This window comes from Leptodactylus fuscus, chromosome 4 (assembly GCF_031893055.1).
Source record: "Leptodactylus fuscus isolate aLepFus1 chromosome 4, aLepFus1.hap2, whole genome shotgun sequence".
In the NCBI taxonomy this organism is placed as follows: Eukaryota; Metazoa; Chordata; class Amphibia; order Anura; family Leptodactylidae; genus Leptodactylus; species Leptodactylus fuscus.
The window spans coordinates 178,351,600-178,368,592 of record NC_134268.1 but is presented as its reverse complement, the minus strand read 5'-3'; the positions used below and the strand labels follow the sequence as shown (position 1 = coordinate 178,368,592).

Below are 16,993 nucleotides of genomic sequence, written 5' to 3'. Positions count from 1 at the left end.
CATTCATTTCTATGGGGAGCGCTCGTATCCCCGCTCCCATAGAAATGAATGGAGCTGCTTTAGACGCCGCTTATTCTGAACGTGTTTTACGTTCAGAATAAGCTAGCGTTTACTCAGTGTGAATTCACCCTAAGGGCCCCACGTTGTTGGAACACAGCCTTTTTTGTTACATATTTTGCTGTGTTTTTCTGAGCCTAAGCCAGGAGTGGATTTATCAGAAGGGAAACGTATAAGAAGCTTCCTATATATTTCCCATTCCTTCTGTAGCTATTTTTAGCTTTGGTTGAAATAAACTGCATCAAAATCTGCAACAAAAATGCTGTGTTTCTGCAACATGGGGCCTCAGCCTTACACCTCCTGCATACAAGTGGCACGCATGTGGTTTTCACTGACCTATACATTAAAAATGAATTGACAGGGCTGCAAATGCAGACAGCTATAGGGGATGTATAGGACACATATAGGGGATGTATAGGACAGATATAGAACCTGCTCTATCGTTTTCAGTTCTTCAATTTGGCCCAGATACACAGCCACAAAAAGAATGGCTGTATATATGGGTCAATTGAAATATATAGGTCTGTACTTTATACACAGTTGTAGATAAAGAGTCTGGTCATGTGCATTGCAGGTTACAACTCAATGTGCCTCATATTAATAGCAGTTAACCCCATCATGTCCCTTACATTAACCCCCTGTGTGCTTTACATAAGGGACACTGATATGTGAGACATATGGAGGTAATAAGTAAATATCTTCATTATATAGGTCCTTTATTAGTATCCCCATATGTCTCACATATCAGTAACCCTTATGTGAGCAACACAGGGGTTAATGATGGACATGATGGGGTTAACTGTTATTAATGTGAGGCACATGGAGTTACTAAAACTAAAGTAATAACCCCAAATGCCTGACAGTAATAAGAATAGTTAGTAACACACACGTACCTGGTGTTTTTACTTTCACTTTGCTTCTCTCCTCCTCAGGCTGCAGACGGCAGGAGCTCCTCCTCACATGTAGCAGCAGGTCCAGGGAGCCCTTATCCTGTGCAGTGAGAGGCTCACCTCTGATTGGTGGCAGGGAGAGAAGGGGGCGTGTCCTACACCGCAGCTCTACCAGAGCACTGAAGGACGCTCTCTCTCTCTCAATTTTAGTGTATGAAGTTGCAGGCTGGCTGCCGTGCCAGCAAAATATGCCTCGCGTGCCACTCTTGGCACGCGTGCCAGGGGTTGCCGACCCCTGGTATAGACTGTATACCAATGTGATCTCTATCTTTGTTTATATTTGTATGTATTGTATATCCTCCCTTATATATTTATTGATATATTTTATGCCTTTTGCATCACTAGACTGAGACGTCACTATTGGAGATTGCTGCCTTCAATAAATCTATAAGCACTAAGGAGTGGGGGTTCCTTTCTGTATCTCCCAGTGTGCTCACACCTTCCTCCTCCTCAGCTCCTCCTCCTCCTCCCCTCATGGCTCTGCCCCCCGCCCTGCCGGCCTGCCTGCCTGCCTGTGGGAAGTGCAGCTTCTCCCGGCATTGTCACAGGCTTCGTGCATTGCTGCCTTTGTGTCTGGCCGCAGTGGAGCAGCCGGCGTGCTCTTTGTCTTCTTCCCAGTTTCTGGGACACTCCGGCTGCTCCCCACTGCCCATCTAGCCCCGCCGCCTGGTTATGCCCGCTGCCTGCATCTTGTACCCACGGCCCCTGGCAGCAGATTGAGCGGTACTAGAGGGGAGCTGGGAAGTTTCCTCGTCTTCTTGGCCCGGCAGGGATACAATGAAGGATCTGAAGAAGTATATGACAGAAGGTCTGCTGCAGTTCGCCATCCTGCTGAGCCTGGTCGGGGTGAGGGTGGATCTGGACTCCTACCTGCCGCCCATCAGGGAGATCATCCTGGGCACCAGCTCTGCCTACTCTCAGATCCCCTTCCACAGTTTGAGGGACACTTGGGAGGGGTCCAGCCTGCACCCCAAGAGCCTGGACCTGGACTCCTTCTTCACTGCCAGGAGGCTGCTAGACGAAGTGAGGGCGCTGGGGAACACACGGGTGCCCAGGACTGAAGTCAGCGCCTGGCTGGTGCAGTCGGTGTCTGGGGATGCTGCTGAGACTGGCACGGTCAATGCCCTGCTCAGTGAGGAGAGCAGTGGTAGTACTGATACCCCCAGCAACAGTGAAGGCCCAAGCCAGCCACCTGCCAGGAGCAGCAGCCTACAGCCAAGCCATGCCACCCCCTCACAGCCACACATCGGCACAGGTGCCACCTCCACCCCTGGAGACTATACCAAAGAGGTAACTGGGGGCACAAATCATTCATTTTTGGGGTGGGTCACAACTCATGGAGAAAGCTTTGTCGCATGACTTCTGGCTAGTGCCACAGTGACATGGTGTAGGTGCAATGTTTATGTGACTCTGATGCTTTATCGCTTGGTCTGAACAAGGTCATCAATGTGTTTTCCCAGGGTTGTATGTAAATGAGCCCCAGATGAGATTTTCATATGATTTGTTTATTCGCCACTGCAAAGGATCAACCTCTAATATGACCAGATAATATAATGTCACATATGGAAGTTCTGACAAGTGGTTACAATGTATCAGAGCGCAGCATCTCCTGTATCCAGCACCAGGGCTGTTTGTTTAGTGCCAGAACAAATATGGAGGCATCATGTGTGTTTCTGTAGCATTGAGCACCACGCCCTGCTCAGATTTTCTTCACTCTCCTTATTATAATAAATGGAAGGAACACAACCCCCCTCATCTCCTGCTAAGACACATTCCCTTTGTTTTCAAAGCAGTAGATAGAATATCACAACAAGGCTGTTTGTATACAGGACTGAGGTTTGTTACAGTGTAGCAGGGGTGGGTTGTTGTTGGCACAACCTGACACTGGGTGTAGATGGTTGTGGGAAGTAGAAGGTTCAGTTCTTCAAGGTGTTGCATCACTTGTGAAACTTTAGGATAACCTAAAGAGATCTTTGGCACAGAAAGCAAGATTTCTGCCCTAAGCTTTCTGTTTCACAATAAGATGATCAGTTTCAGGTTTGGAGGGAGATTAATGGGGTTTACTGTGGTTGTATCCAGTTGTACATTAAACAGAGGCCTTTTAGAGATGCTTCAGGGTCGCCCAAATAGATGGACCTTATAGGTACCCAGGCCAGTGTAAACTAAGTTTGATAAGCAGGTGCTGTTGTGCACAATGCTTAAATTCTTAGTGTCCATTAGCTTAAGGCCGGGCCCCATATTGCAAAACTGTATTGTTTTGGCTGGGGCAGAAGCGGCGCCACAAAAAACGCTGCATTTTACATTACCTGCAAATTGGATAGCTAAATAGCGGCGGACGTATGTGAAAAATGCTGCAAAACAAAATGTGGTGTGTTTCTGCCACGGTCTTTTCTTCAGCGTTTTTTTTTGCATAAATTTGCTACGTGGGGCCTTAGCTTAAAGGGGTTGTGTAGCCTTATCAAGCTATGACCTATCATTAAGAGAGGTCACCAATTGGAGATAGATGAGGGCCCGATCTGCACCGATCAGTCGTTTCAAGAAACTGCAGCGATCGTCTGGGTTCGCAGCATTCGGCATACGTTTTTTTCTTTTTTAAATTGCATGTGCTTTTTCAAAAAACCGCACATGATTTTTTTATATAAAGTTGCATACCTTTTTCAGCAAAAGTGCACCATGTGAGCCCAGCCTTTGTGTGAATGCTGTGGTCTCTTCACCCAGTACTAATTCACTTGAATGGGACTGAGCTGCCAATACAGTAGGCCATGTGACTGATGAATGGGGTGCGAAGCAGAAGTAGTACTCAGGGAATGTTTCTATAGTCTCAAATAGCTGAATCGCCTGGGGCCGGGGTGTTGGACCCCACCACTGATCTTCAGTTGATGACCTATCCTAAGTATAGGTCATCAACTGATAATTTTAGAAAACCCCTTTATGGTCATGGACATTGAAAAAGCACAGAAACCCCTGTCCCTATTCTTAAGAAGGAACTGTCCCCTCTCCTGACATGTCTGTTTTAGTAAATACTTGTATTCCCCATGGAATAAAGTTTCTGGACTATTTTCATTACTCTCCCTGGTCTTTCCTCTCGAAAATGTATAAATAAATTAACAAGTAGGTGGTGTAACTTGCCATCTGACAAAGGGGTGTGACACAGTCTGCTGGCAGTAGTGATAAGACATTGTCAGACTGTAGGGACACCCCTTTAACTGGTTACATACATTTATAGGAGGAATAACAGAGGAACAGCACAAGATACAGAATTACTACTTCATGAAGCATACAAGTATTTACATGTCAGGGCTGGTGACAAATCCTCTATATAACACCTCTGTGATAATTGGTAAACTTCATCTTATGACATGTGCGACAAGTCCCCAATATGAGGCCTGAATGGCAGGACAGTGAAATCTCTAACATATGTGTCCACCATTTTATTTTTATACAAATGTATACATCAGATATATAGGCCTTGTACTAAATAAAGCCTAAAGCTACATGTACACAAACGTGTGCGTCATAGGGTCTGTGGATCACAGACAACACATGGATGAAATCCGTATGTCATCTATGACCTCCATGGACTCATTCATTTCCTGCAGTGAGCTCAAACCACAGAACAGGCCGGAATAGGACCTGCACTGAGGTCATAGCCCCCTACACAGTCCTGTGATAATACTTACCCATGTATGTATGTAGTCGTAGAAAATAATGGTGTGCTAGCTGTTAAAAATGGCTAGCACATTGCCAGAGCACAGTCTGTGTACATGGAGACTGACGCCTCCTTCACCGTCAGGCCTCCTGACCGTGTGCAGTGTACGGATTGGTATCTGAGTAGCATACATGCTTTTCCCTTACCCACACATTGAAGTGAATAGAATGGAGTGAGCAGGTATAGAACCTGCTCCATTATTTGTAGCCCTTCACTACGGCCCGGACACATAGCCGCAAAAAGTATGGCTGTGTTTATGGGCCCATAGAAATGCATGCGTTCGCACATGGATCAACAATTGTGTGAAGGAGGCCGTAGGCTGGTTCTACACCAGTGTAATATGGGCACTTTTTTATCCCTTTATTACTGTAGTGAGAAATCGGTCTCTGCTGATCCACTTTTTTGTACTCAATATTAAGACTAGGGTCACATGGCCACTTTGGCAGCGACTTACACCACAAGATCGCCTTGTCACCCTGCACCTCCTTCACTCATGTTAGTGAATGGAGTTGGACTTGTCAGCCCTCACATGCATATGGAGTGTCCCAACTCTTCTCTGACAGCAGGTGAGAGCGTGAGGGTGTTCTTCAGGACTGAACAACATTATTCTTATCATGAAAGTGACATAGAGCGGATGTGACCACAGTCTTACTCCACCTGAATTATTTAGATGGAAAATGCAGTGTGGTTGTCACAGCGTGCTGACATTATACTTCCCCCTGCTTTCTCCATTCACAGAATTCACTGTTTATCTAGGAACTTTGCATCTGCATGGAAATTTCTATTCTTCTAAGGTGCAAAGTAAGACTCATGCACAAGGCAGAGTCCATGTGAGGCCCTAGGTTAAACACGAGAGGTAAGGCTCCTAGGAGAATAGCTCCATAATACAGCATGCTGTAGTAGAGCATGCTGCTATTTCTGGAAATTTGGAGGTATTAGATGTACTATATACTTGCATATGTCAGAAATATACATCTGGGAATACATTCAAGGTGTACGTCTGACAGAAAGCTGAACAGAGCCTATCCTGATGTTCCAATACCACTGCCATAAATTACTTCCCTTTTTCTTAAGTAGCTCAAACAACTGCTTCTGTGGCATTGCGTCCATTGAATACAATATTACAGAGAAAAATACAACATTATAGCCACAAAAAATACATTTTGGCTCTACGTGATAAAATCTGCACAATTTTGTGCAGCATTGACAAGGTGAGTAGTAACAATGAATTCTCAACATTTCCAAGAAGAATAACAGAGAAATACAATGGGGTTTCTGATCTTTAATGTATGTTTCATAGTAATGACAGGTTATCAGCGATTTTTGGGGGTCCGACACCTCGACCCTGCACAGGTCAGCTGCACTGATGCCTCTGGGTGCTGGAAGCTACAGCACTGGACAGAAGGCAGAAGCAGCTCTGCCTCTACAACATTGGATGGGAAGCAGAAGCAGCTCTGCTGCCTTTCAAGTAATAGCAGCACCACCAATATATGTGGTTAGGGCCACAGCTCTGCAAATATTACATGAACAGGAGAGCATGCACACTGCTGTAACTTCCAGCCCCTGGAGGCTTCTGGAACAGCTGACGTGTGCAGGGTCTGGGTGTTTCAGACCCCCAAAGATCAAATACTGATGACTTATATGCTGTCATAGTATATAGTAGGTCATCAGTATGAAATATGCATTAGGAGCCAGAAAACCCCAAGAGGCTTCAGGATTGTTATATTGCGGGTACTGCAGTAACAGGAGACCTATTTATTGTCCCTATAGTTTATAACGTTCCTAAATGTTTGAAATTCCAAGGCACAAGATCTACAAGGAAGTATTAACTGTAAGTCGCTGCTGTGCTTACATGTTAGCCAAGGGGACTTCCACACAGGGTCACTTGTTTTCACTTTAGTTAGTAATGTGTGTAATAGTGAAAGTCTATCATCTGCTCTCTGATCTGCTTAGGAGATGAAATCTAATAAATCCATAAGAAGAGTAAAAGTGAAAATATTAACAGCATTGACACACTAAACCCCATTCCTAGAATTTGTAACACTCTCTCCTCTCTGTTTCCTGCCCAGCCGAGTGCCATTTCTGAATACCCTTTGATTGGTGTGCTACGTTCTCAGGGTCCGCGGGGTCTGATCTTCCCTTTATGAATACCTGATTTATGCTAAAGTGTCCTTGGTTGAGACCCCGGCCCTGGCGCACCAACATCCCAGAGCTGACGGACGAGACCTTCCAGGATATTTTGGAATCTCCTCTCTACATTTCTCTCTCGGCTAACAATAAGTTGAGCCAATTGTTTATCTTGCATCAATGTTACCTGACTCGCCTTCACAAGATGGGTCGTTTGCCTGTCCCGAATTGCCTCAGGTGCCCGCACCTTCGTGCGAACTTCTGGCATATGATATGGAACTGCCCGATTGTACAGGCTTTCTGGAGGGGGGGGGGGGTGGATCTCCTGGCAGACGTCCTGGGCCGTCCTATCCATTTTCTCCGGAAATTTGCTTATTTGGCGTCCTGGGCGATGAGGCTTGGCAACATCACATCCGGATCTTTCTTCGGGAAAGTCTATTCTACGCCAGGAAGGCTATTGCCCTTCGGTGGATGGCCCCTCGGTCTCCGTCGGTGTCTCAATGACACAAACTGGTTAATTCTATCCTCCCCTTTAACCAAATTATATACAAAGGTAGAGGAAGCCCCCAGAAATTTACTAAGGTCTGGGGAGCGGGTGCACCTCCCCCGTCATCCAATACTCTGCCCCCTCCATGCGCTCGGCGTTAGGCGCTTACATACCCTGAGGTGTGACGTCCAGGTTGATCCGTTGCCCCTTACTTGTTGGTAAAATTGTATACTTGCTGACACTGTAATGCCTTTTGCTTTTGCAATTTTCTCTGCTCGTGGTGGAGGGGCGGGGGTGGGATGGTGGCGTGGCAGTTCCTCGATTGTTTCTCTGTGTTGTTCTGTTTCTGTGTTTTACCCTTTTTGCTGTTCTGTACATGTGTTTCTTGATTATCCTGTTTATTTTGTTGCATCTCCTTCAATAAAACGAGTTTAAAAAAAAAATCCCATTCCTAGTAGCTGAAGTTTCAGGGACATTTCTAGGTTGGATATTATTTGTGCATCACTGTATTCTCCCAATGAGTCAGTGGTGGACAGAAGCCACTCAGATGACACTGTTCCACTATGAAATCACCCCCTTCTCCCACAACATGCGCAGTCAATTGTGTGCATATAGCCTAAGGCTTCGTTCACATCTGTCTTAGAGGCTCCATTGGGGGCCTCTTGTCGATTCTGTCATGTTTTGAGGAAACAGACGCCATGATGTAACATGATGGATCCTGTTATAAGTCAACACTATAGTGTACGGATACATTTGTGTAACATACATCCACACAAACAACTTAGGGTTGGTTCACCCTAGCATTCGGGGACCCCATCCCCCATTATGCTTAAAATAGGTGGAGTCAAAAGCCCTGCAAGCAGGACTTTTCTCTTTGCCGATTTCAGACAGAAACCGGGTGTAAACCCAGTGACCCTCATTGAAGTCTATGGGGTCTGTAGGTTTCTGCGGGTAACCACTTTTTAAGCGGATGGGGTTTTTGTTTCTTGGATCTTCAAGTGGACCCAAAGAATGGAAACCCAAACGCAAATATGTGAACCTAACATTACACAACAATAAGTCTGGATCCATACGGATGTGACTCATGTGTGTGGCCTACTTCAGTTATCTCACTTGATGTCTGATACATACATGCTTGGCACAACAGTGCATATATACTAAATAAGTAAGGGCAGAAATGCTGTCAGACTATTCTGGTTGTGGCTTATGTGCCAAAGAACAAAAGGATCAACTGAAATCCAACTGGTTTTTCCACCCTAAACTGGTCCCAGCATGTCAAGTCATGACCTTTCCTTTGGTGGCCCAACATTCAGCTTTCTGTAGCTGAAAAGTCGAGTTCTAAGTTTTTAGAAATGTTGATGTATATGTAAATCTACCTTTACTAGTCATGGGGGTGGGGAGAAGATTCATCTAGTCATATAGTCATCGCCCTACATCGCCCCATGTGAGGCCAAGCACTTAGATAGGGTATCAGGCTGAGATCTGCCAGGCAAGGACTATTACACCTCGCAGGGCGTAATTTAGTGCAATGACTACTTGACTAGATGAAGCTGCCCCCCACCCCTGTGACTACTTAAGGTAAATATGTATATGCCAATCTAAGATTCTAACTTGCCTTTTCAGCAAGAGGAAGCTTATTGAGGGGCACCATGGGAGAGGTCATTACATAATGCTTGGACCAGTTTACGGTAGAAAAGACACACAATGGGTTCCCTTTAACAGTCTAGGGTGCTGCAAGGTCAGAGTTCCTGCAAAGCTCCTGTGATGCCTATACTCTCTCTCCTCTTCCCTTCTCTTAAAGGGGTGGCTCATAAAGACCCCTTCCTTCCCATCCAAATGCCATTATAGGAATATGAAGATCATACAAGTAAGCCTCTCATTTGGTAGCCCCCCATGATCCAGAACAGAGTCATTCTATAAGAGCGATTCCATATTGCTGGGCTCGAGGTGTCCATAATCACACTATGTTATAATCATGATAATACAGTCCCTTCAGTAAGTGCACACAAAGAAAGAACTTCTTTTTATATCAAGACTTCACAAACTTTACTGTAATTTCTTTCTACATAATTTTTTGCCAGATCAGGATTCATAGAAGGGTAGCAATGCATAAGGTCTAGGGCAGTAGAAATCCAGGAAAACAGTCTGGTTCTTGTGACTTATTTGCTTTTCTATATAATTAAAAGCTGTTCATACACATTTCCTGCAGAACACGTACAGGAATGAAATGTGAAAGAGCTCTAGGGAGGTGCAATGGAAAGAAGTGCAGATTGGGGGAAAAAGCAAAATAATTCTGAACCCAAGATAAGTGGGTCGCACTTTGAACATGTATGAGTTGTAGAAAAAAAACTAGGACAGCGTTCACATTGCAGTTCTGACGTGTGTTATGTGTGCAGCATGCTACAGAAACAAAGGGGAGATTTATTAATCAAAATGCACTAGAATTAGGGTGTAAACGGTGTACATGCCTTGTATCACACTTATTGAATGTTCTAGATACGCTTTATTCCTTGCTTTGATGGAATGTAACTTTGCAAGGAAGAGCGTGTGACTTACTGGGGGGAAGGGGGACATGGCTTAAAGCTTGTCTACAACCAGAACCTAGGACATCAACCCAGCACTGCAGATAGATTAGGGTTGTTTTCTCTTTTGTGAATGGGCGCCTGTTTTTGTCATTATGAAAATTAAGAAATGAGGCTTGATTCACATCTACACATGGGTTTCCATTTGGGGGATCCACTTGGGGACCCCCGAACAGAAACCTAATCTGCATAAAAAAAGCGGTTACTTTAGGAAACCCGCGGATCCCATAGAAAATAATGGGGTCTGTGTGGTTTCCGCACAAAAAATGCAGAGAGAAAAGTATTGCTTGCAGCGCTTTTATTTCTGCATTTTTCATGCAGAGACGGGAGCGGAATACTCGAACGCAGATGTGAACCGAGCCCGAGAGGATTGTCATTGCTCCATAGAGCTAAGGGACAGCACCCACGTTACATATTGAGAAATACAGTTATATCTCAGCAATGGAGGCACAAATTCATAAGGGGCAAATATAGTTTGATTTAGATGACCCTAACTTATCTATCTTTGGGGTTGGGTTGATGTTTGGGTTCAGGTGACAGGCTCTATTTAAGATACAACAAAGTACAACCAAATTTGTCCTATATTTTGTCTAAATCAATCTATAGGAGGTGCAAAATTAGATAAAAGTGGCCAAAGATGTGACAGATTTGTTGTCCAACACCGGTAAACCTGATGTCTCTCTAGACAGTAGTCTAGTCTAAGCATCCACTGTCTTGTCATGCTAGGTTCACACTAGCGTCTGATTTCCATTCTTTAGATCCAGTTTGGGGACATGAAAAATGGAGACCAAATCTGCTTAAAAAGCGGTTACCCATGGAAACCCGTGGACCCCATACATTGTGATGGGTTCCACTGGGTTTGTGCCCGGTTTCTTGCTGGAAAATGCAGAGAGAAAAGTCTTGCTTGCAGGATTTTTCTCTCCATGTTTTTCAAGCGGAATGGTGACCGGAATCCCTGAATGCAGACCGAGCACTAGTGTAAACCTAGTCTTAGACAGGTTTAGTAATTCTGCACCATAACAATCCTGAAGACCATGACACTGTGTCCCGGTATCTAGCCTTGTATTATTTAGTGGCTTGATGTAAATTTGTATCCAGTTTTCGTAGAAAGTTCCGGTAGGCTTGAGAGATTTCCGTATATAGTTGAGTTATTATTAGCTCTTTCTACAAAGCAGTTTCCAGTAGGTTATTGATTGTTTACAGAGGGCTGATGAAAATACCTTGTCCCAGATGATTAGTCTCGTGATCTATATTATTCAGTAACGCAGCAGTCCAAATATTGGTCAATGAAGGAGAACATAGTGAGGACACAGTAGGCTGCACCGTTACCGCAAGAACACCAGCCATTATATATTATACATCAGCTTGGTGACTGGACAGAGGGACTGAATTAAATTAAAAATTGCAATTTTTATTGCAAGTCTCAATTTTGAATTGAAATTTTATGACTTTATAGATGAGCGCCAAAATATATACATGTCACATGTTGTTCTAAAAAGTGTGTTGTTTTTTTTTCCTCCTATGAAATATATGGGGAAAATGCTTGCGATTCCTGCAGCTAAAATTAACATATGTTTTTCAAAAACACACACTTTTTGAAAACGCAGATTTTTCTCAGTTCTATTTTTCCACAATTTATGGATGAAATTGCTGCGTTTTTCCACAGCAGCCACAAATCAGCCATAGAATGTAAAGGCAAATTTTTTTTATTATTTTGGCATTTGTGACATTTGAGGTTTTCATGTATCATTTGCACCATATTGTCATACATTCATCCACCAGCATGGTCCATTTGGTGAACATCTCATACAAGTTGCAGCATTCTTTATTCTAGAAAAATGCCGCTTTTTGTAAATGTGTCCCATTGTGGTCTATTGGCCTTTTTTTTTTTTTTTTTTTTTTTTTTTTTTTTTTTCACTTTTTTTTTGTTTCAATTTCAACATAACAGACGTTACGCCACAAAGGCTGTTTTCCTGGAAGGAAATGAACAGTCATATTTTGCCCTAGGAAAAAAAAAAATCTTAAATAGTATATATAGAGAAAACAAAGAAAAGATCTTTTCCTTTGGACGCTGCTGTTATTCTCTAGTGTATTACACAAATACTATTGTATTGTGTAGGTGTCCTAAGAGCACGTTATAGTCTCCTTAGTCACAATGGAGGCAGCCATCTTGTATTCAGGCGCTTTACAGAAACTGGGTAAATAATTCTCTGGCTAGGTTCACACCTTTGTTATATCTTACACTCATAACGGACAGTTGGGTGTTCTTGAATCTATTGTATGACTGATACCAACAGGACCTGACAAACTGTACTGACTGTGACGTCTGCCATATTGATGGGAAGGATAGTGCTACATACAGCGCTATACCTCTCATCAAAACTTATAGAGACTGCAACCGATGATCTGAGCCTTTGATACAAATGTGAACAAAGTGTTAGGATACAACTATACTATATTACCAAAAGTATGTGGACGCCCTTCCTTATTATTCAAGTATTTAAAAAAACACTAGCGTTTTTTAAATCCCAGCTTTTCCGCTTTAGATTTTTTTCTGCAATGTGTGGATGGGACTAGGCAGAATCCCGTCGACTTTGCAGGTACTGTAAAATACAGCGATTTTTGCTGTGGTGTTTCCGCCGTAGCCATAACACTGCATTTTGACAACGTGGACCCCCGGCCCTAAAGGACTTTCCAGGGGCTTAAACATTGATGGTCTATCTGTAGAGGACAGTGCTCCGGACCCTCCCATAAGAATAAATAAAGGGATCTACAGAATGTACAGTGCCAACACACAGCATGGCTATGCCTTGTACTGCAACTTACGCCCATTTAAAAAGGACCTTTCATCACTTGGGGCACATGCGGATTTATATACCGCTAGAAAGCTGACAGTGCGCTGAATTTGTCTGCTTTCACGATCTGTGCCCCAGGTGCCGTTACCGTAGCTCTTCACTGTCAGAAGGGTGTTCCTGACAGTCAGGAACGTCCTTCTTTACAGCAGCGCCTATAGCGCTGTACTGTGTGAGCGGGGAGGGAGGCATTGCTCACTCTATGGAGGAGCACTATCAGGAGGGGAGGGAGGCATTCCTCCCCACTCTCACAGTACAGCGCTATAGGCTATAGGAATGCCTCCCTCCCCTCCTGATAGTGCTCATCCATAGAGTCAGCAACGCCTTCCTCCCCTCCTCGCTCTCACAGTACAGAGCTATAGGCGCTGCTGTGAAGAAGGACGTTCCTGACTGACTGTCAGGAACGCCCTTCTGACGGTGAAGAGCTACGGTACCGGGACCGATAGCTCTTCACCTGGGGCACAGATCGGGAAAGCAGACAGTGCGCTGAATTCAGCGCACTGTCAGTTTTCTAGCAGTATATAAAACCACATGTGCCCCAAGTGATGAAAGGTCCTCTTTAAGTGAATAGGACTGAGTTGCAGTATTTGACATAACTGGCCATATGAGCAAGCCTCTTATGTTATTTCATGAGAATTAAAATTATTTAATAAACTAGGTTTTTAACCTTTCTAATTTTAGACACAACATGAGTGATCCTAAGACGGCTTGCTAGAGAATACAAGTACATGACACTAGAATTTGCTATTACAGATATTCTCATTGAAGCCAAGGCCATAAAAGATATTTCCAAGGCTATTAACTGGTTTGCACATGTTATCATCCCAGGGCTGGATTCCATAATATATTAACATTCACTAGGAAATACCACATTTTATGAATCTCTGTAGATTTGATCGTGTACAGTACGCTGTAACATTGGTCGCCTGAGCGCAGTTTCCCTGCCTTACCCTTTAAGCTTTATTATATACAACTATAAAGCGGCAGAATTGAACCCTCAGGTGTATATAGAGTCATTTAGATACATGACTGAAAGCATATGCAAAATGTAATGTTTGTAAAAACTGTTCTAGACCTGGAAAGCAGACAGTATTGGGACACTGCAGATTAAAAAGGACCTCACCCCACCCCCACCAACTCCTAGTCCTTTAGTACGCACTGCTGCATTGAATCTGGCACAGCTGGAATTTTTTTCTCTAGCCCTCGTCATTCCTGAGCAATCTGCGCAGTTAGTTTTGGTATCTAATATTCTAAGCAGGCTCTTTACTGTCATGTGGGTGGCTTTGGGTCAGAACAGGCGAGAGGGGATCTGATTAGACAGTGACAGCGCTGAGACTCGCGCCCTTTTGCCTGCTCCTGCCTGAGACCGCCCACCTGACAGTACAGAGCCTATTAGCTTGTCAGGCCTTATAGAAAATGCACTGATGGTTCAGGAATGGTGAGGGCTAGACAAACATTTTAAGAATTTGTATCAACATTTGGTTGACCCCCAAGACTCGCGGTAAAATAGATGTGGTTGGATCTGTTGCACCTCATATGGTATTTCAGCTAGAAGGATTTCTCACTTATTCTCTGGATAGGGCATTACTACTAGACTGGTGGAGTTCAGACTACTGGGACCTTCACCAATGATCAGAATGGAGGCAGACCAACCACCATCTAAGTCCCTCTGAAACTTGGGTCAATCACATGATATATAAGGAAAATCTCACCTCTTCCATTACGGACTCCTATGACAAATTATGTAAGACCTGGTATTATTAAAGTTCCAGACCTCTACAAAGTTATTTGGGTCAGACCTTTCCCCTACAGGCATGATAGCCCAAGGACTTTATGCACTCTGGCACTAGATTAGTCTCCCCCATTGGATCCCACCCCCCATACCCATCCTCACTCACCCCTCCCCCATCACCCACCTAGCCCCAGAGGTCAAGACCTACATTGAATAAGATGGTACTGATAAACCTCCCCCAATGTATTTTAAACTGCTGCATAACCTCTTTTAGATAAGGAAGAGTAGCTTTATTTATGGGAATGTGCATTTTCCTGGGTTCCTCCCGTACACTAATGGGTTAATTTGATCCTAGTGTATGAATATATGTGAGTGTAAGAGAGATATGGAAATTAGATTGTGCCACTAGGGACTGATGTGACTACCATGGTGTGCAGCCCCGCATAATAAGGTAGCACCATATAAGACATAAATGAATATGTGACACTTTATTCTCAGAGATGTTCTGGAGTCGCTGAGCTGTGTATTAGGAGGTTCTACAGTAACTGGGACAATGTCCCTTATGCAGCTGACTCCAAACCTCCATATCAGAATAACTTGGCTCATGGTATTATTGTACAGTATGTGTGTTGGTCCCTGCTGCTTTCTATAATAGGTCATCCTTATTTCAGTCCAATTCCCTGTATTGCAGCTTACGTTCTGCTTATCTGCAGGTATCATTGAGTGTCTCTGGTCAGGCAGGAATCTCATTGCCTTCGCTTATTGTTACACAGTTGTATCCTGCAGGACTGGTTTGTGGTCAAGCAATGGCGACCTCACATGCTGCATCTTCTGCGATTCTTCATTAATACATAATATGTGACAATGCTGTAAAAGTACTTACAGCGTCTTATCTTATCTTAATATTTTTGAGGCATCTTGTTGTGTAAGAATGAAGTATTAGTGTCTCCAGAGGGACCTGATGTTCCGTATACCCAGATCAGCCATATAAAAAAACAAAAACAAAAAAACAACCCTAGAGCAGCAATGACCCAACAAGGCATCACTCCTCAGGTTTCTTTGACATGTCTCCAGGACATAAGCGGTGCAGGTAACTTATAAGGTGGAACCTTCATGAATCAGACTTGTTTCTCAGCCCATCCCTCAAATACTTGATCAAATTAAGATCTGAAGAATTTGGAAGCCAAGTCAACACCTTGGACTTTTTATAGAGTTCCTTATAAATTTTTCCATTCGGGCAGGACACATTGGGGGCAAATGTCAACGCACCTACACCAGTTTGTAAACTTGTTTGGCTCGTGTAAGATGTTGGACATCCTCTTGCTCGCCATTTTCTGCAGATTTCATTTTCATTATGGCTATTGTTTTCTGTAGTCTGTTCTCTGAAGTTGGACTGTGGGCAGTGTACTTGTAGGAGAGGGCAGGCAATGTGGTCAGACATTACCGGCCTAGTCAGTGCTCTCTGATTGATCTTTTCATCTGGATGACCTGTTTTTGTTTGAAACATTTATTATTTCCCTGGATTCAGATCTCAATGATAAGTATTGATTTGTGTTGAGAACTTAATATACAGTGTAATGAGATCATTGACTGGTGTTTAGCCTGGCAAGTAGGTCATGAGATAACATCTGTGAACAGTGCATGGCACAGATCTGTGTTCCTTCATACCCAGTACATGGCACAGATCTGTGTTCCTTCATGCCCAGTGCATGGCACAGATCTGTGTTCCTTCATGCCCAGTGCATGGCACAGATCTGTGTTCCTTCATGCCCAGTGCATGGCACAGATCTGTGTTCCTTCATGCCCAGTGCATGGCACAGATCTGTGTTCCTTCATACCCAGTGCATGGCACAGATCTGTGTTCCTTCATGCCCAGTGCATGGCACAGATCTGTGTTCCTTCATGCCCAGTGCATGGCACAGATCTGTGTTCCTTCATACTCAGTGCATGGCACAGATCTGTGTTCCTTCATACCCTGTTTGCAGGAAATTCCATTTTATAACCTTTAGGCTCCTCACATCTCGCTTTTTTTCTGCAGCGTTTTTCATTGTGATTTCACAGAGTTTTCCTCTGCGGACTTTCTGCCCCTATTATATCTATATGGAAACTGCCAGTGAAATTGACATGCTGCGATTTTCAAAAATGCAAAAGAGCATTTATAAAAATGTAGCTTTTCCGCTGCAGATTTTTTCTGCATTGTGTATAGGATTAGCCAAATTCCCATCCACTTTGCAGGTACTGTAAAACGCAGCGTTTTCGCAACATGGGGCTTCAGCCTTAATGAGGACCTTTCAACTCTCAGGTCTGTTTCAGTTAATAGTAGTGTTCACAATGAATTAACAGTACTGGGGAATATTTTCTTAGAATTTGAGTTGTGCTGTTCCTCTGTTATTCCTCCTGGAATTGTGTGAATGGGTGTTACCATTCCTCTTCAAAACGGTGCCTCAGATCAATGGTAAGGGTTCGTTCACATGGGGCAAGAGGGGGCGGATTTTGG

General features: G+C 43.8%; 1 protein-coding gene across 1 annotated transcript in view; it reads left to right on the top strand.

The window, feature by feature from the left end:
- The first annotated feature begins 1,520 nt into the window (after positions 1–1,520).
- Positions 1,521–16,993, top strand: part of NFE2L3 (NFE2 like bZIP transcription factor 3) — a 35,488-nt gene continuing 20,015 nt past the window's right edge. The window contains exon 1 of the mRNA XM_075271430.1: positions 1,521–2,297. Within this exon, the coding sequence (XP_075127531.1) occupies positions 1,785–2,297 (513 nt within the window). The 5' untranslated portion in view covers positions 1,521–1,784. The remainder of the gene's footprint in view (positions 2,298–16,993) is intronic.